Genomic DNA, 24,570 nt, shown 5'->3' with positions numbered 1-24,570 from the left:
GCATATAAAGTGAACATTCATATAGTGGAATTGGAGACAGTTCCGTTCAATGATCCAACAAAAGCTCAGTTATATGGTTTTCTGTCCTACACTCTCGAACATTCCTGCAGTTATATCCCTTAGTCCACCTTCCTTTCCTCTCTTTTTTACAGTAACAATTAGACTTTTAGGGTTATATTACTCTCACGGTTCTTATTACTTTTTTGAAGAGAATGAAAACAAATGTGACTAAGCAAAACAGAGTCAGAACAGAAGGGTGGGCATAGCACGTGATGCAAAAATAGAATAGCAGGTGATCAAAAGTGGTTACCATTGTGCCTCTTGCTATTTTCAAATTGAGTTGTCTATATCATCAGGTATAATAGAATTGATCAAAACAATACAGAACAAAACCAATAAAATCTACACTGAGGACCTTACAGGACTTAAAAAAGAAAAAAAAAAAGGATGATAGTCAATCCATATTAGGCATCATAGTATATCTTATTGCCTTCAAAGTGATTGTCTGGCATCAAGATTTACAGGCTCTTCTTGGTCCTCTACAGGATGAAGTCACCACCATCATAGCACTACCAAAACTGGATTCAACATCTCCACACTCTGGCAAGTCCTCAATCTTGAGTATGAAACCACCTGAGAGCTTAGCCAAGTCCGTAGACTACTACCCACTTTATGTCTTTGTAAGTATCAGTGGACAGAAGTCTTGTATTCAGTGTTCCCTTATTTCAGCAGTTTCCTGTGACAACGATAGTGTATCTTTTAGAGCCTCCAGTGATAGCAAATAGTCCGCTGCGGCACATGTGCCATAGTTTGCCACCACTACAGGAAACCAAAACATTAGCTGGAAATATTTCTGTTTGTATTGTCAAGTGTTAAACTATTTCTCACTCTCAAAATTGCTTGCCATTATTTAATTGCTTGGAAAATACTAGTGTTTCTGTCTCTTAACAATTTCAGCATTTATATTTAGCAAAACACTATGGATTCTAAAAAGGTAAGTTAATATTATGAAAAAATTTCTGCTGGTAAATTCAACAACTTAAAGTTAAATGGGAAAATTTAGAAAAAGTCAAAAACTATGAAATCTTATTCAATAGGAGTTAAATAGCTCAAATAGATCAGAATCTATTAAAGAAATTGAATTCATGGTCAAAACCATTACCACAAAGAAAACTCCAGGACCAGATACCTAATTACTAATAACCTTCTGGATTTCAGTGACGTACACTGTGATTTAGTCTTTTTTTATTTCTAATTACATTGATATGGATCTTTTCCTTCTGGCTATTTGTCTATTTTGCTTATTCTTTCACAGAACCAACTCTTTGATTCATAAATTCTTTGTATTTTTTAAGTCTCTATCTCATTAATTTCCTCTGTGAACTATACAGTTTCCTTCCCTGTACTAATTTGGATTTGATCTTGTTTTTCTAGGAACTTGAGGTGTTTCATTAGTTTACTTAGCTGAGTTTATTCTTTTTTCTAATGTGAGTATTCATAACAATAAATATCTCTCTAGAACTGCTTTCATTGTGTCCTATAGGTTCTGGTATGTCATATTATTTGATTCCAGGAGCTTTTTTATTTCTTCTGTGACTCATTGATTATTTAAGAGTGCTTTATTTAATCTCCAGGTGTTTTCCTGATTTCTTTTGCCTTTGATTTCTAGTTTCAATATACTGTGATCTGATAATATACATGAGATAAATTCTTTTGCATTTATTTAAGCAAGTTTTATGAGCTTTTGTACGCTCTATCTTGCTGCTAAGAAGAATGTGTATTTTGTTGTTGTGGGACATAGCACTCTGTAGATACCCACTGAGTCCATTTGTTCAAAGGTATGATTCAACTCATTGTTGATTTTTTTGTTTTGTCTAGTTGTTCTATTTGTGAAAGTAAGATGCTGAGATCTCCCACTATGATTGTATTGATGATTATCTGATCTTTGATGTCCAGTAGAGTTTGTTTTTATGAAGTTGGGTGTTCCAGTATTTGATATATATTTACAATTGTTACCTCTTTCTGTTGAACTATATTCCCTTAACTAATATGTAATGACCTTTGCCTTTTCTGGTCAATTTTGGCTTGAAATCTATTTTGTCTAAAACTATGATAGCTACTCTTGCTAGTTTTCTGGCTCTCGGTGCATGGAATAATATTTTCCATCCTCTGAGTTTTAGTCTATGAATTTCTTTTTGGGTTAGATGTACGTCTTATATGCAATGTAATGTCAGGTTTTGTTTTTGATCTGGTCTCCTGATTTGTGTCTTTTGACTGGGGAGTTAAGGCCATTTATATTGAGAGTTATTACTAAAAGATACCGATTTATTCCTACCATTGCATTATTTTTGATTTGTTGATTTCTTTATTTATCCTTTTATCTAATTGCTCATCCATTTTATTGTCCTTTTTGGCACTGTTGGCTTCATTTTCTCTAAGACATCCTGTAGAATTTTTTGGAGTGTTGACTTGGTGATCATGGAATGCCTTTATTTCTCCATGAGTTTTGAAAGATAATTTTCTAGGATATATTAGTTTGGTTGGAAGTTGTTTTATTTTATAACTTGAAGCATTTCACTCCTGGCCTTTAAGGTTTGATTTGAGAAGTCTGCTGTAATTCTAATGGATTTACAAGTGATTTGTTGCTTCTCTATAACAGATTTTAAAATTCTGTCTTTATGTTGAACTTCTGGGATTTTAACTATAGTGTGTTATAGAGAAATTCTTCTCTGGTTTTATGTATGTAGTGTTCTATACGATTCACTTACCTGTGTATTGAATTCTTTCCCTTCTTTATCCATACTTGGAAGTTTTCTACTGTGGTTCCATAAATAGATAGTTTTGTTCCTTGAATGTTATCCTCTGACTTTTCTCCAGCTATGGTTAGTTTTTTTTTATGACATCTAGTAGCAATTGGATCAGTTTTCCTTGCTGTCTTGTTTTTACCATATCTCAGAGTATGTGGCCTCATGCATCAGATCTATCTTAAAGATCTGATACTCTCTGCTCACACTGGTCATTTTTGCTGCTTATGCTTTCAATAGAGTTCTTTATCTCCAGGATTTCTGTTTGGCACTTTTGATGGACTCTAATTCTCTGGTGAATTTGTCATTCATGTTTTGGATCAGTTAGTTAGCTCTTCTCATTTGTTTGACCCTTCATGAAACTCATGGATCAGTTGGTTTCTTAAGTCCACCGCTTGTTCGGTTATATAATTTTTGAGCTTATAGGGTTTCTTTGTTTCTTCTTTGCTTATTTCAAGCAATTCAGCCATATGGCTACTGTTTTTCTCCTCATCAGTCAGTGCCCCTTGTATGTGCTTGGGGGAGTTGAATGTTCCAGAAGTATTTTGTTCTTACGCCCTCACGGTTTGCTTAAATCCTGTGAGCAAACAGATCTGCTGATCCTGCTGTATTTACAGGCCAGACTCCTGGTTGCAGGTAGTGCTCTAGGATTGGCTAACTGCAGGCTTTTGATTTTGCCCCAAGATCTACCTTGGTTAATTTGGGGCGAGCAGATGTGGTACAACTTGCCCAGCCTTGGGTTCTTTGTTGACTTCTGCTAGGGACCTCTAATGCCTGCTCCTTTCACTACATGCCAAATACTGCAATCACCTCTTTGTCTTCCCTTCACAGACCTTTAGTAGAAAGCCCTCTGAGCCAAGCACCACTTTCTATCCCTCCACTCATGGTCTGTTTCACTTACTCTTGCAAGAGCTTCACTCTCATGAACTTGGTGCAGTCCTGGGCTTCTGGCATGTGTGGGCAGTGCACTCTGCGTCCCATTAGTGCAGTACTAGGGAGGAATGGGTTATTAATTATCTCTGGGTCAGTAAAACCTTCTCCCTTCTCAAGGTCCCCCCATTCCCAGGCCTTGCTTGCTCACTGTTGTTTTCAAATTTCCAAGTGCTGCCAGTGTTGTGTCATACACTTGCTTTCTGGCTTTCCATTTCCACAAAGCCCTGGCTTTTGTATATCTTATTCACAGTGCTCTCCATCCTGGTAAGGAAATTAGAGTGTGAGTCACTTCCATCAGGTAGGCCTCTGCTGAAGTGCCAGCTCCCTCCCTGGGGGAGATGCTGTGATCCAGAGTGGTTTGGCTTCTCCTTATATTGGATTTTGTAAGACTTATTTAAGAGCAATCATGGAAGCTTTATATGTTCCCAAAGCTGGGATGGGAGGGTCATCAACAGGTTAATGGATAAACAAATTATAGTCTAAATACACACCAAAACATCCTCAATAATAAACAGAAGAAAATATGGATGATTCTCAAAATAATTAGTGCAGAGTAAGAGAAATCAAAAAAAGTACATTTATATTGCTCCATTTATACAAATATCCAGATTAACCTATAGAGGCAGAGAGCAGGTCACTCTCTACCTGAAAATGGGCTCAGTGGCCAGGAATGGAGGGATAGGAAGCAGGAATGGGATAGGAAGGATGATAAAATATCTGAGATGACCTTAGTGGATGATGGACATGTTTATTACAGTGTTTGTATGGCAGTAATACTTTGCAAGGGTAACTTGTGTCAAAACATATCAAGTTGTATACTTCAAATATGTGTACTTTGCTGTACAGCAATTCTATATCAATCCAACAGTGAATGAAATTATTAATATACCCTAAGAAAAGAGACAGAAAGGGAAAGAAATACTGGTGATGACCACTAAAGCATTATAGTGAAGCCCTGGGGTAACATCTGTGCAGGAGACCTACAAGAAGAAAAACAAAGGGCCCTGGGAGAAAGGTGTCTAGGAAAGTGGGACTCTACAGACCACAGTGCAGCTGAGAGAGTGGATACACTCAAGGTTCCTAGAAAGGCACAACATTCAATTGAAAGATGAAGCAGTGATAGCCAGGTGCAGTGATACATGCCTGGGATCTTAGCTATTCCAGTGCCTGAGAGGCAGAAGGATTGCAAGTTCAAGGGCAGCCTGGGCAACTCTGCAGGATCCCATCTCAAAATAAAAACATTTTAAAAAGCCTAAAGATGTAACCCAGTAGTAGAGCATTTGGCTAGCATGCACTAAGCCCTAAATTCAGTCCCCAGTGGAAGGAAGAAAGGAAGGAAGGAAGGAAGGAAGGAAGGAAGGAAGGAAGGAAGGAAGGAAAAAAAAGAAAGAAAGAAAGAGGAGGGAAGGGGAAAAGATGGGAGGAGAGGGAAGTATAAACTCTAGGAGGGAAAAAGATCAGTAAATGTCCTCAGGTTTTCCAAATGGAATACAAAATTAAAAACTAAAATTTGATATACTTTCAAGAATTCATGGAAACTTTAAAAATAAAATCCATTTAGCCTTGATACTAGTACTCTTATCCAACAGCCACAAGACTGAGTTTAGTTTAAGTCTGGTACGTGCCAAGCTGGGAAGAAACATGTACAAGCCTAGACACGGCAAGTACTTTGCTTCCAGGCTATACTCTCAGCATGATGCTGAACCTTCACACACACACAAAGTATAATCCAAGCCTCTACTTAGCCTTGCAGAGAAACATATTTACACATTTACAGCAAAATACATGCTATTCATTAGTTTTCACCTTTTAGGGACAATGTATGAACAAAGCATGAAAGTTTGGGCTGTGGTTCTGGAATGCGAATGTTAATAGTATAAAGGTAAAATTGTGGAAGAGAAAAGAAAAGGTATAAGAAAGCATGGGAATGATGTTTCCTTTCCCCCAAAGAGGAGCTGAACTGGTCATTTTGAAATGATTAGTTGGATGTGAGGACACGTACATGTAGTCTCAGCTACTTTGAAGACTGAGGCAACAGAATCACCAGACCCCAAAAATTCAAGACTAGCCAGAGCAACATAAAGAAACTGTCTCAAAATCATAATGAGACAAGAAATTGGGGTATAAGTGCATCATTTCAAGTAAAAGGTAAGTTACTAAGAAGGACAATGTAATTTTCAAAATTGAAAGGAAGGGGTTCATTGCTTCATGTAATTGGACCAAACCCTTCCATAGTGATGATTCAGTAGCTACCCTGTAAAACTGATAACCAAGAAGTGCAGAATAAGCATAATGTTTAGAATTAGTGTTGTGACCATCAGAACTACAAAGTCTAAAAGTAAAGGAAAGACACAGCTTCTGGGATGTAGGTCTGGGACAGGCAGCACCCACGGAGCTCGTGGCTGTTCACGACAAATCTTCACAGCCTGTAAGACACTACCATGGATATGCATTACTTCAAGGGAAATGAAAACCGCAATTATTCTGGAATGACTGCTCATCTGTCTGGAAGTAATGGCCACGGAGGGAAATCTGAAGCATGACAGCTGTTGGACACGGTGTTATCAGCTTTCACAAAACACTGCTTTCATTACACATGGCTCAGGGAAGATCAAGAGATTTGGCCACATACTACCTGTCATGCCCTCAGTCAGCAGGAGGAGGAGATATTCTTGAGGGCACATAGGTCATTTCTTCTTCCCTAGTATTACGCATCTTTGCCCCATTCTTCCCCCAGTAGAGTGTAGCCAGCCCCGTTCCCATCACATCACTTCTTCTTCTATGCACCCCAACTCTTGCCTCAATTGCAGGGACTCACTGAGGTGTGGGCTTGTTTCTGCATCACCATGGTCTTAGCAGACACCCTCTGTAGGCTCTCTGCACACCTTTCCTTTACACTGTGCCTTCAGCAAAACTTCTGCATCTGCCTTGAGCAGTGCCTTTGCATCTTAAGGCTCTCGTCCTTGCCAAAGCTGCAACTCAGCCTCTCTGGACCCACAGCCCACAATCCCTCCAGCAGCCTTGACTCGCCTGAACTCTACATCTTGGACACTCTAGTTGTACATGGGGGAGGGGCTGGATGCCTCCCAGTCTAGCGACACGTCCCTTAAATGGAAGTCAGGGTCTTTGTTTCTTGGCAGTAAGATCAGGTCTCCATCAAGCAAGTAGAATTGTGTGGGTTTTTTTTAATTGTCAGAAAAATCAAAGAAAATGAACAAAGTCTTAACCTGATGGTTTTTAAACATTTGAGATTAAAACTGTGGGAAAGCTATGCTGTTTGGGATAAAAAAAATAGGGTATTTGTTGCACAAGCTTTGGAAAGAAAATTAAAAGGCTCTAGATTTTAGTATTATGATACAATTGTTTTATGACTCCATTAGTTCCGATAGAGAATTAGTTTAAAAAAAGAAGAAAAGAAAAAAATCTCACTTAAAAACAGATATGACATCCTAGTGGAGCCTTTCTGAATTAAAACCATTACCTAAACAATGTTAAATGTTGGCATTTCCGGATATATCAAATGTCACTCTTTTCTGTCTTCCCTTTAAGCAGTTTCTAAGAGGCTATTTTTCTTCTCATAACCAGAAGCTCATTTGCTTTTGAAAGCTAGTTGCTTATTTAATAATTTCTCCTAATCCATCATAATTACAAATACTTTAAGATGTGATTTTCAGTTATACTTGTTTCCATGTAAGTTAGTACATTCACATGGCATGCAAAGAAGCTCTTAAACCAGCAAAGCAGCATTTATGAATGACTGTGACCATTTAAAGTGCAGCCAACTTCTGGACATCTCTGCGTCTGGCTTCTCTTTTCTAGATGAGTGTTAGCGCTGGTGGGAGCCACAGAAGATGCTATCTGATGCCCGTTCTTGGGCATAGCTTGAAAACCAGTAAACAGAAAATTCTTTTTCTCCTCCTTTCCGCAGAATCCCAGTCCAGGCTTATTTGCTGTGAAGCACCCTCTGACTTATTCAGAAACGTTGATAGATTACCATCTGTGCACTCACCCCAAGTACAAGTTCACCCATGGGTTGCACCGTGGCTCCAGCATTCCCCTCACCCAGAAGCAGTTTCTCCATCACACGGTAATGCCCTCACCCTGCTCCCTGGCAATGAACCTTGGGCTACAGGGAGAGGCAAGAGACAAAAACAGAGAGCTATGGCTGGGCTTGAAAAACAGAGACTTCTAACCACAGCTGCAAACAGCAGCCCTCCTGCTAGCTGCCCTCCGGGATCCAGGCAGAGACTCACTAGAAGAACGCCTGTCCTATCAGAACCCACCTGTCAGGCTCCGCACTGCCCCTGTTCCAGCGTGCTCACTGTTCCCCTTTACGGGCGACACCTAATGCGCATTCATTCATAGTTCCACCATGCAGAAATGGTCACAGGGTAAGCAGGACCCCGTGGCCTGACCTGTTTTTACCTTAGTCCCAGTAAATGTAGAAATATCAGAGTGGACAAAAGGCTGACATGACACTGAGCAGTAAAAAAACTGGCTCTGAAGAATTGTTTCTCTCCCCAGGTGACCTACCTGACCTGAATATCTAGGAACCCTTGAAGGTCCCCTGTAAGCTCCTTCAACTCAATCAGTCCCCAACCCAGATCATTATCTCTGCCCCACTTCCACCAGTAGTGCCCCAAACTGCTCCCTCTTCCTGTGTCACCCTTTTTGTTTCATGGGTGACATTATACAGAGAATTTGACATTGTGCAGTGACGCTCGAGCCATCCTTCCAGTCCATTCCCGATATCTAACCAGCCTTCCTCTTACACAGCCTGTCAGTCTACCCTTGGTTTCCCCCCATAGCTCACACTGCTCCCATCAGGCCTCCATGGAAATCTTCCTTTCACAAGTCTGATTGTGCTGGTTCCTGCTTAGAAGACTTCAGTGGAGCCCTGCTGCCAACAGCAGTGGCTCCAAGTTCACTCACTTCACCTGTGAGGCCTTGGTCACCTTCCTGCTTCTTCCATCCTGTCACACACCCTGCGCTCAGTTGAGCTCATGGTCTCCTGAGAGCCCTGTCCATCATGTCACCAATGCATGTGCACATCCTGTCCCTTGTGTGACATGCCACTTGATGAGCTCCCAATCCTCCTCAAGCATGACCTTAGCACCTTATTTACAGTCATCAAAACAGATCTCAGGGCCACATCCATCCCCCATCACTGTGACATATTGCTGGTGGGGCTAATGTAGGGGCATCTCTCCTCCTTTGTCTCTCATTCTGTGTTACATTCTGTGTTATATTGTTTAGTGCCCTTGCTGGAACAATTGACTTTTTGCTTCAGAAAAGTTAATCTTAATGATAACTTTTGTAACTAACATTTGTGACTTAAAACCAGTCATCTGAATGAAATAAAGTCCTTCCTAGACTTCACTCCGTCAGACAGTCCCTTTCTGCATCTTTACCCTGTGCCAACTTTCACCACAGGACATTATTCCTGAAATTATGCATTGGAAGAGATTCCAGTCCCTGGCCCTCTCAGCCCTGCCTGACCCTTCCAAGACAGAGCCTTCTCACAGGTAAGCCTTCAACCTTGGACAGAACCCTGAACCAAAATAAATGCCTCTTTTTACAATTTACTCAGTCTGGAGTTTTTTAGCAACTGCAGGTGGAGTAAGGCACCCAATGTTCAGTTACCCCATGTTTACCACCCATGTGCCTGCTGCACCCCAGGTACTTAAGGAGATCAGTTCGTGACCCTAAGACACTTCCTTTGCCTGATTCCTTCATTACTAGCTGGAAGGGCTCCCCATGAATGAAGGCCGATGCCCCTGTCCTTCCCGAGGCTCAGCCATGCACTGTCCCTTCCAAGGTGCTCCCTGTCTCTGCTGCTCCCTTTTGCTTGAGGTGACCTGAGATAAACAGAAAACACCCAGCTGGGACCTGGGACGTGACATGAGTCCAGACGCACTTGTCCATTTCCCATTGTTCTTCATATACCAGTTGCCATCTCAAAATAAACTCAGCATCTCATTCTTTATTATAATCTGTGTATAAAGTCTAACACCTGCAGAGCCAGAGGAAACAATGATACTGTGGAAAAAAGGAAAGCCTGTTTGGTATTAGAGACCTGTTCCTATCTCTGGTAGGCAGTGCCACCGGCCCTCTGTGGTTGGGCGTGTCTCTTCTTACTGATGCCCTTTGAACAGACATTTCCCTATCTGTGAAACAGAGGCGATAATGAGGTCCTCACTGAGCTGCTGCAAGGAGAAAGTAAGTGACCCTGGGAAGCACCTCACACCTTAGCTGCTGCATACTTCGATGACTTCTGCCTTCAGCCTGCTGCCAAACTTGCAGTCACTCTGTTGCCACCAGATGGCACCATCACCACCTCTTGTCCCGAGAGGAGACTTCAGGAGTGACCTGTGCAAACTGTACCATGTAGCTGGATCTGCAGTGCTGTGCAGAACTGAATAGGCACAGTGGGAAGTGGCGGGAAGTGGAGTCTGCCCATTGTCTACCTGCTGTGAGCTTACACAGGTCCCAAGAATTAGGGAAAAAAACATCCTGTTTTTGTTTCCAAAGCAACGTCCTTGGGGGAAAAAAATTTCCCAAGGCTGTTCTTTCAGCAAGCAGTCAGATGCATTTGCCTTGGGCTTGAAATAACCATGAATTAAACATGAGTTCTATGAGAACTAAAGAAAATTCTCCCACCATAGTTTGTTACTGTTTCTGGATTCAAATGCGCTCTTCACCCTGTTTGTTGTAAATAAGCTGCAGTTACATAAGCAGAAATCGAGAGTCTGCCACCTTTTCTTATCACCGATTTCCACTGAATTCTAGGTCAGCTGTTATTTCTAAAAACAGTTACAAAATAATCATGGTGATTTTAAAAAAAAAAAATCTGACCCCCTGGTGCTGGGAATTGAACTCAGGACCTTAGCACTGAGCTATATCCCCAATCATTTTTATTTATTTATTTTTTATTTTGAAACAGGGTCTCACTAAGTCACCTGGATTGGGTTCAGTTTGAAATTCTCCCATCTTGGCCTCCCAGAGAATGGGATTATAGGCCTCTGTCACCACACTAAGATCTTAAATTTGTCTTAATCAGTTCAGGCTACTAAACAAAATGCCATAGCTTGGGTAGGTTATAAACAATAGAAATATATTTCTCACAGTTCTGAAGACGGGAAAGTTCAAGATCAAGGTTCTGGCAGATTTGGTGTCTAGTGAGTACTGACCCATAGGTGATGCCTTCTTGCTGTGTCCTCATAAAGAGGAAGGAGCCTCTCCAAGGTTTGTCTTCTAAGGGCGCTAATCTCATACACGAGGACTCCATCCTCAAGCCCCAATCACCTGTTAAAGGCTCCATTTCAAATATAATCACGTAGGACACAAACATTCAGTCTGTAACATGTTCCTACAAATCCATTAATTTCTTTTTAACTTTGCAACTATTTTGCTTGAATAAATCACTGCCTGTAACTTATGAGGCTCTTTTGTTTTTGTTTTGTTTTGTTTTGTTTTGTTTTGTTTTGTTTTGTTTTGTTGATACTGGGGATCAAACTCATGACCTAGCACTTGCCAGGCAGGCACTTGTGCTGCTAAGTTAAACCCCCAACCCCTAACTTCTGAGGTTTTTTTGTTTTGTTTTGTTCTGTTTTGTTTTTTGTCTTTTTCTTTTTCTATCGGTATCGGGGATCGAACTCACGACTGCCTGTTTGCAAGGCAGGCGCCTATGCTGCTGAGCTAAATCCTCAGCCCACTTCTGAGGTTTTGACCCTGAAATATAGCTACATCCTTTCAAAGCATCAGTATGGCTATTTAGCTTATTTTATTCCAAGTCATGTTTGTATTCATAAGAATCCAAGCAGTTTATTGAGTCCTTTATTTTTCAGTGAATTTCAGGAGAACTTGAATCTTTGTGGTCTTCCATAAAATCTGAGAGCGAGCAGTAACCAAAGAAATTATCTAATCCAGTAGTTCTTACATTTTCAGATACTATAGGTAAATAAAACACTCAAAAGAATTTTGGGAAGTGACTTAAGATATCAAAGTTTTGCTTTGTCAAGGACATTAAGGTAAACTGACACAAAAACATCTTTTAAAGTGAAATCACCATTTTCACTTTAAAAGAACATGTTAACATTAACAACAATAATCAAAAGGATGATGAGAGGACCGTGATCTCAGAACTTAACATTGAACTCATTTTGTTTCATGAAAATCTCCATGTTGTTGCCAGACCAGGGAGTCTCTGAAGATAGGTCCAGCTCCCTTTCTTGACCTCCCTTCTCAATAGAAACATACTCTGACCTTATGTGTTCTACATGTGTTTGAGAGAACGTTCAATTAGAACCCAATTCTTTGTTACGAAGTTGGTAAATAGAGCTCATTTTTGCTTAGTGGAGCCAGAGGCTGTCTTTATGGGGAATAAGATCTGGGTGCTACATCAAAAGAAATCACCAACAGAGTGAAAAGACAACTGCAGAGTGGGAAAAAATTTTAGCCAATTGACCCTCAGACAAAGGGCTTCTATCTAGAGCATATGCAAAGAATTGAAAAAAATCAGACCCCACAAATTCAAAGACCCAGTCCAAAAGTAGGCATCTGAGATAAACAGGCATTTCTCAGATCATTTGAGAGATGAAAATTAAAACAAAACTGAGATTCCATCTCATTCCAGAAAGAATGACTATCATCAAGAAATCAATAATAAGGGGCTGGGGATTTAGCTCAGCAGCATAAGCGCCTGCCTTGCAAGCAGGCAGTCATGAGTTCGATCCCTGGTACCGATAAAAACAACGAAAAAGACAAAAAAAAAAAAAAAAGAAATCAATAATAAATGCTAGAGGGGCTGTGAGCAAAAAAGAATCCTTCTCCACGGTCGATGGGAGTGCAGACTGGTGCAACCACTGTGGAAATTAAATTCCTCAAAACACTAGGATTAGAGGTCCCATTCGACCTAGCTATTCCTCTTTTGGATATCTTCTCAGAAGAATTAAAAACATCATAGCACAGCAATATATATGCACCCGTGTTTATGGCAGCACAATTTGTAATAGCTAAATCTCGGAAACAACCCAAATCAGGGAAACAACCCTGTCAACTGAGGAATGAATCAAAATTATGTGTATTTTTATACAATGGAATACTAAACCCTTAAAGAAGAAGAAACTTGCCCCTTTTACAGGTAAATGAATGCCATACTCCAACGTGAGGCCATACTCCTAAGTGAAATAAATCAGACTCACATGAGTAAACATCATACTGTCTCCCTGGTGTGAGAAACTGAAAGAGGAAATAAGGTCTAAAATATACAATAGATATTTTGAAATGGGAAGAAAAATTTTAAAAGAAAAAAAGCACTAGGGTGGTGGAAAGGGGAAAAGAAGGAAGAAAAATGAAGTTAGCAGTACTATTAGTGTCTCTTTGTTCATTGAAAAGGAAGGTTTGTGCTAATATCCATTGGAGAAACTATTATGCCCAAGTCTTGAGCTCTGAGCAACTACTTTAAGGATAACTACAATGTATTAACTATTGTTATTCTATTATTTTGTTATGAAATTTAGTTTTACTTTTTTTGAAAAATACGTTTTTTTAAATCTGGGTGCACACAATGCTTTTGTATCTTGCCCTCCTGAAGAAACGAAGCAGGAGGGACATGCATACACACTTACACACAAGCAAAGATGCATGTGTACTGTGTACGTACATCTCCATGGAAACAGATGTGCACATACATGTGAAGTCATGGGTTCATACCTAACCCTACAATTTCGCTCTGCACAAACAGTTAGTGCTCGCTTTTCCCCATTCCATATTTGTATCTCCCTTTTCTCCCTGTGACAACCCTGGTTCCCAACATGTTTAGTTATGCAGTTTTATAACACATCTAAAAGAGTTTAAGAATCATCTCATCTGTAAGCACTTTAATAAACAAGCCTCATTAAGTAGCACTCAGTTTTATTCACAGTTATCTCTCTACCTTTTTTCAACCCAAGACCATGAGTATGTAGGTAGGTAAATACCTAAATTAGGTTATTTATTTCCCCTGTTTCTTTTTTCCGCTCTTTTTTTCTCTTGTCTCCTCTACTCCTTTCTCCCCTCTCCTTTTCTTCTTTCTTTCTGTTATGATTGTGGAATTATTTCAGTTTCCTTAAATTTCTCTTACTGATTTAGTTTTACTTTTTTCAATGTGTAGAACATCTGGCTGGGCATGGTGGCCCAGGCCAGTGATTCCAGCACTTAAGAGGCTGAGGCAAGAGGATCACAAGTTGAAGGCCTGGACTAGACAGTCGGATGCTGTATCAAAAAAAAAAAAAAAAAAAAAAGTAGAACATCATCATGATTTCCAAAGTCAGATTACATAAATGTCTCTACTTAGGGAAATGTCCCTCTCTCCCACTGTACTTTGGCCCCATTCCTCCCAGGGAAGGAAACCAGCTTGATCTTCTAACCTAAACGTCCTATGTTCATTTTTTGTAGTACTAAGTAGAGTATACTTACTTTTTCCTTGTTTCTTATATAAAAACTAGCACTCAGTATATGCTATTCTGAATTTACTTTTTTCATTTAGTACAATTGATACAGGGATGATATAGGACCTCCAAATGATATAAGGGAAATATAACTCCCAACCTGCTAGGTATTGAATAAGCTGAGTTCATGTTCCCCAAAATTGAGGAATGAATTCTAGGTACAATGGAGGTTAAGAACAGAAAATATTTATTGAGGGAAAGATAGCTTCTGCCTAAGAGACAGAAAGGAACCTGGAAAGTGAGTTTCCTTGGACTTCACTTATAGGGGAGGCTTTATAGAGCAAAGTCACGGGGTGAGTATAAGGTGGGACAAAACTACGATCCGCCAATAAGATTACAAGTATATTCACTTAGGTGATATTGATCCAGTGGGAAAGCAAGTCACCTAACAAATGTGCCTTGAAAGAACAAGGACCTTTTCTGCAAAGAAAGAGTCAAGAAGGTCTTGGCTCCACACCCAGGTTATTGATACCTATTTAGAAAATCATTATCCTTTATACCTGGAGCAAGAAGTATGTAGACATAGTCACTTCATCTTTGTTTTGAGGCCTGGCCTTCAATGCATGCACCTCCACCCACAGTTGTAATTATTGTAATCCAAATAGTGTCTATTGTAATCCAAATATTGTAATTCTTTTTCCACAATCTGGAAGGTTATATTTGTAATCCCATAGAAACCTTATTGGAATTCCAGCAAGTTAATTCCAATCTACCATCCCAGTGCAACCCACAATGAAAGTAAAGACACTAAGACATATTCAAAGTTACGGTCCTAAGTCTGACTCAAGTGAGGATCTGTGGACAAAGACTCTGATCAAGGCCCCTCCCAGGATTTATTATTTTGTGAAGAAGAGAATGATTCAAGGATGAATGACAGTGAGGATGGTGGGAATTATGTGGACAAGGTGAGCAGAGCTAGCTGGGCAGAGAGTTAGCACCTCTGCGATACGCAGGGAGAAAGATATGCAGAAAGATCAGTCTGCACAACTCCATTGGGATAGCATATGAATGAATTTAGGAGGCTGTTGCTTCAGTTTCTGATAAACTTTTTTACCCTGGATAGTCATAGCCTCTTATTTTGAGACTCATACCCAGTTGACCTTCCTGGAACTGTCTGGCTCTGCCAGCCTGCTGTGTTCAACTGTTTTGTGGGAAACATGATGCAAGGAAACAGGAAATTGTCAGCTGGTCATAAGGATTACATATCAGTATGTCAGCTATCCTTGTTCATATTGCTTAGAGCCAATTGAAGGTAGAAGGAAATGGCCTAGCCAACTCTGAACATACCAGTGTATGGAAATAAGGCTTGATTTAACCTAAAGCTGAAGCAATTGTTCTGCATTCAGGAGAGATGGCCAGGTTGTCTTCTACAATAATGTGTCCTCATCTTGAGCATTGACTCCTTTGAGGGCTTACCCCTGTCTGCCTATAATATTTCTACCTAACTTGGCTGTCTATAAAACTATCTCCTAGAAATTTCTATGGATCAGTTCATAGATACCTTCCCCGTTCTTTTTTCCCTGTGCAACAACCATGGTGCCATTTTTTTCTACCTGTACACTTGAGGAGCAAATACATGTTTGTCCAAGAACAAAACAAGGATCAAAGTCTTATCCAAAGTCCTGTGTACGCACACAAAGAGGCCTTCAGTCAGCCTCTTCTTTCCTGTTTCCACCTCCTCTTCAGCCCACAGCTGGGGGCAGGTCACCTCCCTTTTGTGGGTGACTCTCTGCTCTTTTTTATGGGACAGATCTCTTTCAAGCCTCTAAAAATTTCTTCCACAAAACTATTAAAAACTTGTATCACTGTGTCTTTTCTTCTGTTCCCTTTGCTGTTATATGATCAGTTTTTATGCCCTTGATATTATAAAAAGATTTATAAAGAAAGAATTGAACCCAGAAACAGCAAGTTCTTATTCCACTGTTTTCAAGTGCTATGATTGCCTAGGCCATTGGGATCCCAAACAGAAAATTGAGCAAGATACACAGGAGAAATGAAAGCATACATTTATTAGCAAAGATACCCTCCTCAGGCACCAGGCCAATGAAAAGAGCCCATTCCCCAGGAGAAGCCAGGTGTCAGGGCCTATATGTAGTTTTTATAGGAAGAAAATAGCCCTTTGAACTGGTGCTGTTCACGCAGGGGAAAGTCTCTTCCTTTCTGTTAGGGTAGGCAGTCCTCATACGGACCTTTGAAGAAGTTTCATGGTATCCAAAGCCCAGGCAGCCAGAGGGAGATCAAACCCCCAATGTAAAAGAGATTAATTAATTATAATTGAGTTGAGGTCACACTCTTAGTCGTTTAGCACATGCACACCCAGGCATGGCTTAGTCAGAGGTGGATCCCCAAGAATCCTGTAGTCCATGAGCCCTTTTGTCTTGATCCACTATGGTCCAGCTGTTAGATAGAACTCAGTACTCCTCGGCCTTTCGGAGAGTGAGCTTCCTCTTCAGGAATTTCTCCTCTCTACCTCCTGTTTCTGCCAGCTTTTAAAATAATGTCACATTTTTCTTCTCTCTATCTTGATCCTTTGAATACTTAATTTTCTTAATTAATAATTAATACTCAGAAACTTGTATATAAAACCCTGAAGTTATAATGCCAAACAATCGCTAATGGGGTGGGGAGGAAGGTTTGAAACTGGATAGAGTGACTAAGGAAGAGTATAAAGGTGGGGAAAACATTAAGGATGAAAAGTGAATTACCTGACTAGCCTTTCCCCGACCTGAGGAGATGATGTCATTTTAGATACTTGGACATTACTTTTGTTTTTCAGTGCAGGAGAAGGGCAGGGCCATGGGCCTGCTGGAAAGTGCTCTGCTATAGAGTCCCATCGTAGGCCCTTCTCTGAGTCTGCTTTTACCCTTGGCAACATTCTCCAGGATTCACAAGGAGTCACTTGCACCCTCCACCTTTGCCTTTTCCAGGGACACGAGTGACATTCAGGAGCGAAAAAGGGCAGACAGATAGAGATCTCACCATGATAAAGTGAAAATGCTTTGCAAAATACTGCTTGTGTGACTGTCTTTGGCCACCATGTGATTCTTCCACAGCTGTGACTACAACCAAGTCATGCTTCCTGTAGACACCCCTGTCCTTCTGGACGCTTTGCCTGAAGAAGACCGACTGGAAGCTGTTGAATGGTACGTCTGTTTTTGTTTGTGACTTTGATCTCTGATGTGGTGTGTTTCCTAAAAATTTGTAAGGTGCAGTGAGGGATTTCAGAGGAGCACACAGTGCCTGGGCTTTTACAAATGAGCAGACAAGTCCAAACCCAACTGTACCATTGCCCACAACATTTGATGGAGAACAGATAGTCCCCTGTCTGCTGACCATTGGGTGCTCCAATGGCTCCTACGAGGGAAGCAGAGGTGGTCGTGGGCTTGGGAGCATCCCATGTTCATGTGCAGCCAGTTATTGAAAGATGGGTGAGGTTTGGATAGGCATAAAGAAATGTAAGCCGAAACACAGGGGGCTTTTGTTTCATTTTCAGGGTCATGTTCAACAGCTAGGGAGCTCATATCCTTTGCATCTCCTGTCCCTGTAACCATTTAAACCTGATGACCAGAGACTCAGCACAGCTAGAGTTTATACCACTCAGAAGAGTCCTTCAATTTGCTGGTTCACATATTCACATATCTGAATATGTTAACCTGTTTAAATGCTACCCCAAAAATGTGCTGCCCAGGGAGGAAGAACCCCCACTCTCCAGCTAAACTGCTGCCATGGGAAACCTGAGGCAAGCAACACATGTGCACCTGACCCAGAGGTGCTCCTCCATCATGAGGACGCGTGTCCCTAGCTGGACCGCCTACTGTTGCCCTGTTTGCAGATACCTTACCCTTTAAAAAATATTCTTAGGTCTTAATGATACCACTACATAATTGCAGGGAAAATCTTAGAAGTTTCATATGTTTTAGTAGGCACTTCATGCCAAGCAAAATTAAAATTTGTTTAGGTTTTCTAGTTTAATTAACCAAAATAACAAAGTTTTAGATATGCCCTCCCATATTTGGTTCCTGTTATATAACAAAATACCTGTAGCAGGTAAACTTTATGAAGGAAAGGGAATTATTTAGCTCACAGTTCTGGAAGTTCAAAGGTATGGCACCACCATCGCCTCAGCTGCAGTAAGGATCTCATTTCACGGTGATAGAAGCCAAAGAGAGATACAATGGTCAGGGTCCCCCCTACAAACAACACGCATTCGTTAGAACTAACTTGAGGTCCCCAGAGAGCTATCTGAATCCCTTTCAAAGACAGTAATCTAATGACCTCCCATTGAAGCAGTACATCTCATCCACCACACTGGTGACCAGGCCTCCAATACATGAGCCCTTTGGGGTCAAACCATATACAAACCACAGCAATTAAAACTAGGTTCTGTTAGAATGATTCCGGAGCAGCTGAGATGTTGTGTAGCACAGGGATGACAGGTGTAGGTCAAACTCCTACCTTGCCACTCACTCTCAGTACACCTTGGGCAAGTAGCTTCATGTCTCTGTGCCTGCATGTCCTCATCTTTAAAATGAGGTGACCCAGGAACTATCAGTGGGGTCACTATGAAGAGCAATACGTGTAAAGTGTGTAGTCAGGTGCCTCAGAGATAGTAAGATCCTGATAATTGAGGCTATTATCATTACTGACCTTGGTATCCCAACCCCCAAGCCCAGGATCTGATGCTCAATAGACAAGCAATAACTCACTTTTAAATAAATGTCCTTTCATCCAAGGCTAAGACAATATGAATCACAGAAAACACATTGTTAAATTTCCAGAATAGCAAATTAAGAGAGAGCCACATTCCAAGAGATTTCTTCCATCTAGCATTATACTTAAATAGAAGGTGAAAACAATTTTTTGAGTTTTAAATTTTTAATCTCAAGGGCTTGGATGTGTTGCTATATCTGTGACGGCTTTGGGTACAGCACAAAGAAGAGTGCCAGCCTTACCTAACAAGAGGACAGGCACATGATGGGGGACCCTTGACCCGGAAGTTCCTCCTGTATGCTATATTTTCTGATCTTCTATTACTGAAGATTCACTTTTTAGCTTTGTCCCCATTAAAGCAAAGATATCTCCGGGGTGGAGATACTTTGAGTCTCACTTATAACCCAGTATAATTCTTACAAACCTTTGGGAGTTTAGGCTTGGGAGGGAGAGGGGCAGGAAAGGGATGGTGATGAGGGGACTCTTAGCACAGTGTGGTAGCCAGGAAAACAGAAAGAGGGCAGAAGTAAGAAGCAGAAGACACAAAGGGCCAGCTTAACCACAGGCCCCTGCGTGCTTCTGTTTGACTGAAGCAGAATATCAGCATGAAGAGTCTCGTGTCCAATCACTGTGCAGGTCAGATGCCCAGGCCTATGCCTAGCTGATTGCTGCTGGGTTTGCCTCTGGCCCTGTGCCAATGACAGTTCGACGTGGCTGTGGTTTGAATCTGCATTGTCCCCAGAGGCCCCTGTGGTGAATGCGCATGGCATTTGGTCCTTGGCTTGATACTCCTAGGAGGTGATGGAACCTTTAAGAGGTGTGGCCACGTAGAAAGCAGTTGGGTCACTAGTGGCTTGAAAAGGATTTGGAGGACCCAGCCCCTTCCTGTCTCTCTCTTATGCCCAGCTGGCCATAAGGTGAATAAACCTCCACCACCACATGGTCCTGCCTTGATGTATTGTGCCCCCACAGACCCAAACCTGCAAGGCCAAGCAGCCATGAACTGAGAACTCTAAAATCATGAGTCAAAATAATTTTTTTCTTGTTTTAAATTGATAGCACAGGTATTTTGTCACATTGACAGAAAGTTGACTAACATACATGCTTTGTTGAAATGAGAAGTTTAAATTCTATTTACTCAACAAAAAATAAAATTATATATAATCACAAGTAAAAGTGAATGTGTATGTATATATATATATATATATATATATATATATATACATACATATTCACTCGGATGATATATATATACATACATACATATTCACTCGGATGAAAGGACATTTATTTAAAAGTGGGTTATTGCTTGTCTATTGAGCATCAGCTCCTGGGCTTGGGGATTGGGATACCAAGGTCAGTAATGATAACAGCCCCAATTATCAGGATCTTACTATCTTTGAGGCACCTGACTACACACTTTACACGTATTGCTCTTGAATAAATTCTTGTTCTTCCTGGTCGACCTTGCGCCTGCCAGGGAGGTGCTGTGCCATGGAGTTATATCCCCAACCCCTTCCTGGTCTTTATATGAATCCTTATTCTACAAATAAAGCTCTCATTATTTAACTCCTCTCACTTTCCAAAATATTATGGAAACTTATTTATCAACATATTCTGCTGCTGCTTGGGCATCTACAAAGGTTCACAAGGCTAGACCAGTGACAGAACAATTACACAAGTCAGGCAAGGTGGATGTATCACAGAGAGTAATGGAGAATAAGCAGAAGCTCAGATTCAGCATGAGCTGCAGCCTCAGTTAGAAAGCTGCCCAGGGTGGACGTGGTCACATCTGCACATGCCACAGTCACACATCACCACCGAGCGACCTGCAAGCACTGCACCCTGGCTTTCTACTTCAGAGTGACATGGATCCTTGGTCTCAGGCCCTACAAGACATACTGTCCTGAGAGAAACAAGCACTCTGCCCCCATTTGTTCTAAACCTTTCTTCTTTATCTCAGGATGTTCTTTTTGCCCCAGGAATTGCAAACAATGGTGTGGATTATAAACCAGAATGACAATCTCAGATGCCATAATCCCAAATGTTGAAGTCTCAAAATCCCTAAAGCTGAAAATCCTAAATATTAAACTTTTGGAAGATTAAAACCCCAAATATTGACATCCTGAAAGCTTTAAAGCCACAATTCCTATGAAAAGAAAGGCTATCGAAGAGGGGTAGAAAGCCAGGTTATACGGAACAGCTGGCCAGGCCATATGACAGTGACAGCAACTTCACTTTAAAAACGCGTCATTAGTCTGTGCTGGCGTTCCTTCATCGAATGAAATTTCGGGAAGTTTCTTTTTTCAGTTTTTATTTCTTTATTAGTTTGTGGTACACAACGATTACATTCCTGTGGAGAGTTGGTGCAGGTGCACAACGTATCTGAATGCCTTTTCCATCGCTTCCTCCTCCTCTTCCCCCTTCCATGTCTTGGCTCTCTTCCCTAACTCCGTGTTCAATGGCACATCTTTGATTTTGCTCTTCATTTATATTTTGGGTCTGTCATATAAGGAGAAACCATGAAGTAATTTAAGCTTGTAGGTCTCATTTATTTCACTTAATATTATAGACTCAAAGTGCATTCATTTTCCTACAAATGGTTTGTATTTTTCTATGTTAAAGTAATATTCCATTGTAAGTAAATATCACACTTTCTTTTCTGTTGATGAATATATAGGCCACTTCCAAGATTTAGCTATTATGAATTGTGCTGCTGTCAACATAAGTATGCACATGTTGTTATAATATGATATTTCTCTTTCTGGATAATATCTAGAAGGCAATAGCTGGGTAAAATGGAATTTCTAGTTTTAGTTTTTTGAGACCTCTCCATTCTTATTTCCATAATAGCTGTAGTAGTTTACAGTCCCACCAACATGGAGATGGGTTCCTTTTTACCACAGCCTTATAAGCATTTGTTATTACTTGGTTTCTTGATGACAGCCATTCTTTCTTGAGTCAGATGAAATCTCAGCGTATTTTTAAATTTACATACTCTATGGTCAGTGATGTTGAACATCTTTCCATGTATTTATTGGCCATTTGTACTTCTTCTGAGAAGTATCTACTTATTTTAGTTGCTCATTTTTAATTGGATCTTTTATTTTGTGGAGTATACTTTGGGTTCTTTATCTATTCTAGATATTACCTTGCAGAAATTCTTTTCCTATTCTGTAGGTTGTCTCTTCACTGATAATTGGTTGTTTCTTTTGCTATGCAGAAGCTGTTCAATTTGATACAATCCCATTTGTTCACTCTTGCTATTGCTTGTCCGCTGGGATTCTGTTCCTGAAGTCTTTGTGCTTATGTCTTCCAGAGTTTTACCTATTGTAAAACTTCTAGCAGATTGATTGTTTTAACATTTAGATTTTCCATCCATTTTGATTTACTGCTGCATGCTGTTGTGAGAGATATGGATCTAGATTCAATCTTCTGCATGGCCAAGTTTTCCAGCACCGTTTCTCAAAGAAACTACCTTTCCTCCAGCATCTTTTTGGCTTCTCAGGACTTTTAATCAGTTAAAGTCATTACAGCCTTAAGAAGCTATTAAATTTCTGTATGATTCAAAAATAACTATGTACATGGTAGGATTTGCAGACCACTGAGACAACAGTGTTTGTGTTTATTACTGGTATTGTGTGTGGCCTGTGTATGAATGCAGGTGGGATGGATGTCCACATTTCCAAAACAATATGGAAGCATGGTGTAGAAGATGAAAAAATGTAATAGGACTGCTCGTGTCAGTATATGTTCAGAAGAATTTTGAAAAGTATCTCAGGGGAAATGAATGTGAGTGCATCCTCTGAGGACAGCCATGCTCTGAAAATAAACCAAGGCAGCTAGCTGTTCATCTCCAGGCAAGACTTGAAAGCGTAGCTGATGATTGTGAAAGCCAAACAGCTCTTACAGACTGTGTCTGTGCAACTTGCCCAATACAGCCCTGTAATACATTGTTTCAGATGTCAAGTTCTACTTTTAGTTTTTCTTGGAGGGGTAGGTTGTTTTCTCTTTTCATGTTTTTCCCACTATTTAACATTGTCAGTATTATTTTTTACAAATTGCATTGCTACATATTTTATCTTCACATCATTTCTAGTACTGAGGATATAAATTGTATAAAATGTTTAGAGTTGATTAATTTTATACATTTTTTACAAATTTGACTGAAAGTGTAATAGTTCATGTGAAAGTACATTATTACATTTGATTTTTTGTGCAAGCATTGTGCATGCATATAAAAATATTAAAACTTCCTCAGTAAATTAATAGATGTCTTATTTGTGCAACTGTACTGTGAGGCTGTAGTTATAAAGTTGGATGTACATAATTACCAACCATATTGATATGCATTTATAAATTTCACCTTTTGATCTATTTCATTATAAATCCGATTTGTCTGCTCATACCTCTTATATCCATACAACTTTTACTAGCATAGCTGAGGTCTTGTGCATGCAAGAAGTATTTTATTATAGTCCATCAAAGTAGCTTACAAAGTGTTCTGCCATGTTTTTGTACATTTCACAAATAAATTCCCTTTTTAAATATAAATAAAAGTGTTTAGTGAGTTTTAATTTTTTTTTCAAGAATTTTATTTTCAGTATTTTGAATTTAAGGATTTTAGGCTTTCAGGAACTTTGATATTTGGGGGTTAGAGCCCGATTTCTGCAATCAAGAGAGGGAGGAACTGGGTCAGCTGAGCCCATCTGGGACCTGTCCTTCTGTAGCATTCTTGCCTATCTGTACTCCTTAGCCCTATTATTCATTGTCCTCCTTAATAAACCCAAACTTTCATGTTCTAAATTATACCATTGATTGTGATGGAGCAAAAAGTCCTGGTAGCTCAAACACTGAGAAATAGAATATTCGTGGTTAGATTAAGATCTCTATGATCACAGGAAATGGTTTATTACTTGCCAGACTACAATGTCTTTCCCACAGTATATATTCAAAAATAAGTATTTGTGACATTGTTTCTATTTTTTTTCTTTTATAAACACACTTCAGGGCATTTTTACATGTAAATAGTCAATTAGTGAAATCCTAAATATCTGAGGCATGTATACATCCAGTTCTTCTAAGACCCACCCACATGCATAGAGACTTGGCAGAACGTGGGTCTCTTAAGTTTGGAATCTAGGTCTGAAAAGCAAGGCTGAAAGGCCTCCCACTCAAGCTGCTGCATCAGGGGCTTATCTAAGAGTGCTGCCAGCTTTATAGGATGCCACACATTTGCTTCATCTTCCAGAAGAATGAGTCTTCTCTGGCTCAGACCACTGGGGAGACATGTGACAGACCGAAACAAAGCCAACTCTCCATTCAGCACGGACGTTCATTGTGATGCAGTTTCCTCATCTTTGAAATGGGAATCATGGTCCTCTGTAGAAGGTTGTCAAAATTAAAAGGGATAATGTGATGCTGATGAGGAGAATGGTAATTACAATAATTAACCTTTATCAAGCACTAAGTGTGTATCAGACAGAGCTTGGCAAGCAGTCCCATGTAATTCCCATGATAAGGTCCTGTTGTTAGGCCCAGTTCAGAGTCAAGGAAACTGCTAGTGGAAAGATAATGTCTGCAAAGCACCAGCATAGTGATTCACATACAGCAGCTGCTCTGTAAATGTTGGT

General features: G+C 40.2%; 1 protein-coding gene across 3 annotated transcripts in view; it reads left to right on the top strand.

Moving 5' to 3' along the window:
- Positions 1-24,570, top strand: part of Cfap221 (cilia and flagella associated protein 221) — a 122,873-nt gene that overhangs the window by 68,524 nt on the left and 29,779 nt on the right. For all 3 annotated transcript variants that reach the window (XM_063258946.1, XM_063258947.1, XM_063258945.1), the window contains exons 19-22: positions 546-680; positions 7,666-7,824; positions 9,171-9,262; positions 17,281-17,370. In XM_063258946.1, coding sequence (XP_063115016.1) covers positions 546-680; positions 7,666-7,824; positions 9,171-9,262; positions 17,281-17,370 — 476 coding nt within the window. The remainder of the gene's footprint in view (positions 1-545; positions 681-7,665; positions 7,825-9,170; positions 9,263-17,280; positions 17,371-24,570) is intronic.

Source organism: Cavia porcellus, unplaced genomic scaffold, assembly GCF_034190915.1.
Source record: "Cavia porcellus strain 051 isolate PalLab524CR breed Dunkin Hartley unplaced genomic scaffold, mCavPor4.1 scaffold_12, whole genome shotgun sequence".
NCBI lineage: Eukaryota > Metazoa > Chordata > Mammalia > Rodentia > Caviidae > Cavia > Cavia porcellus.
The sequence above is the reverse complement of the archived record's forward strand: the minus strand, read 5'-3'. Positions and strand labels throughout refer to the sequence as shown.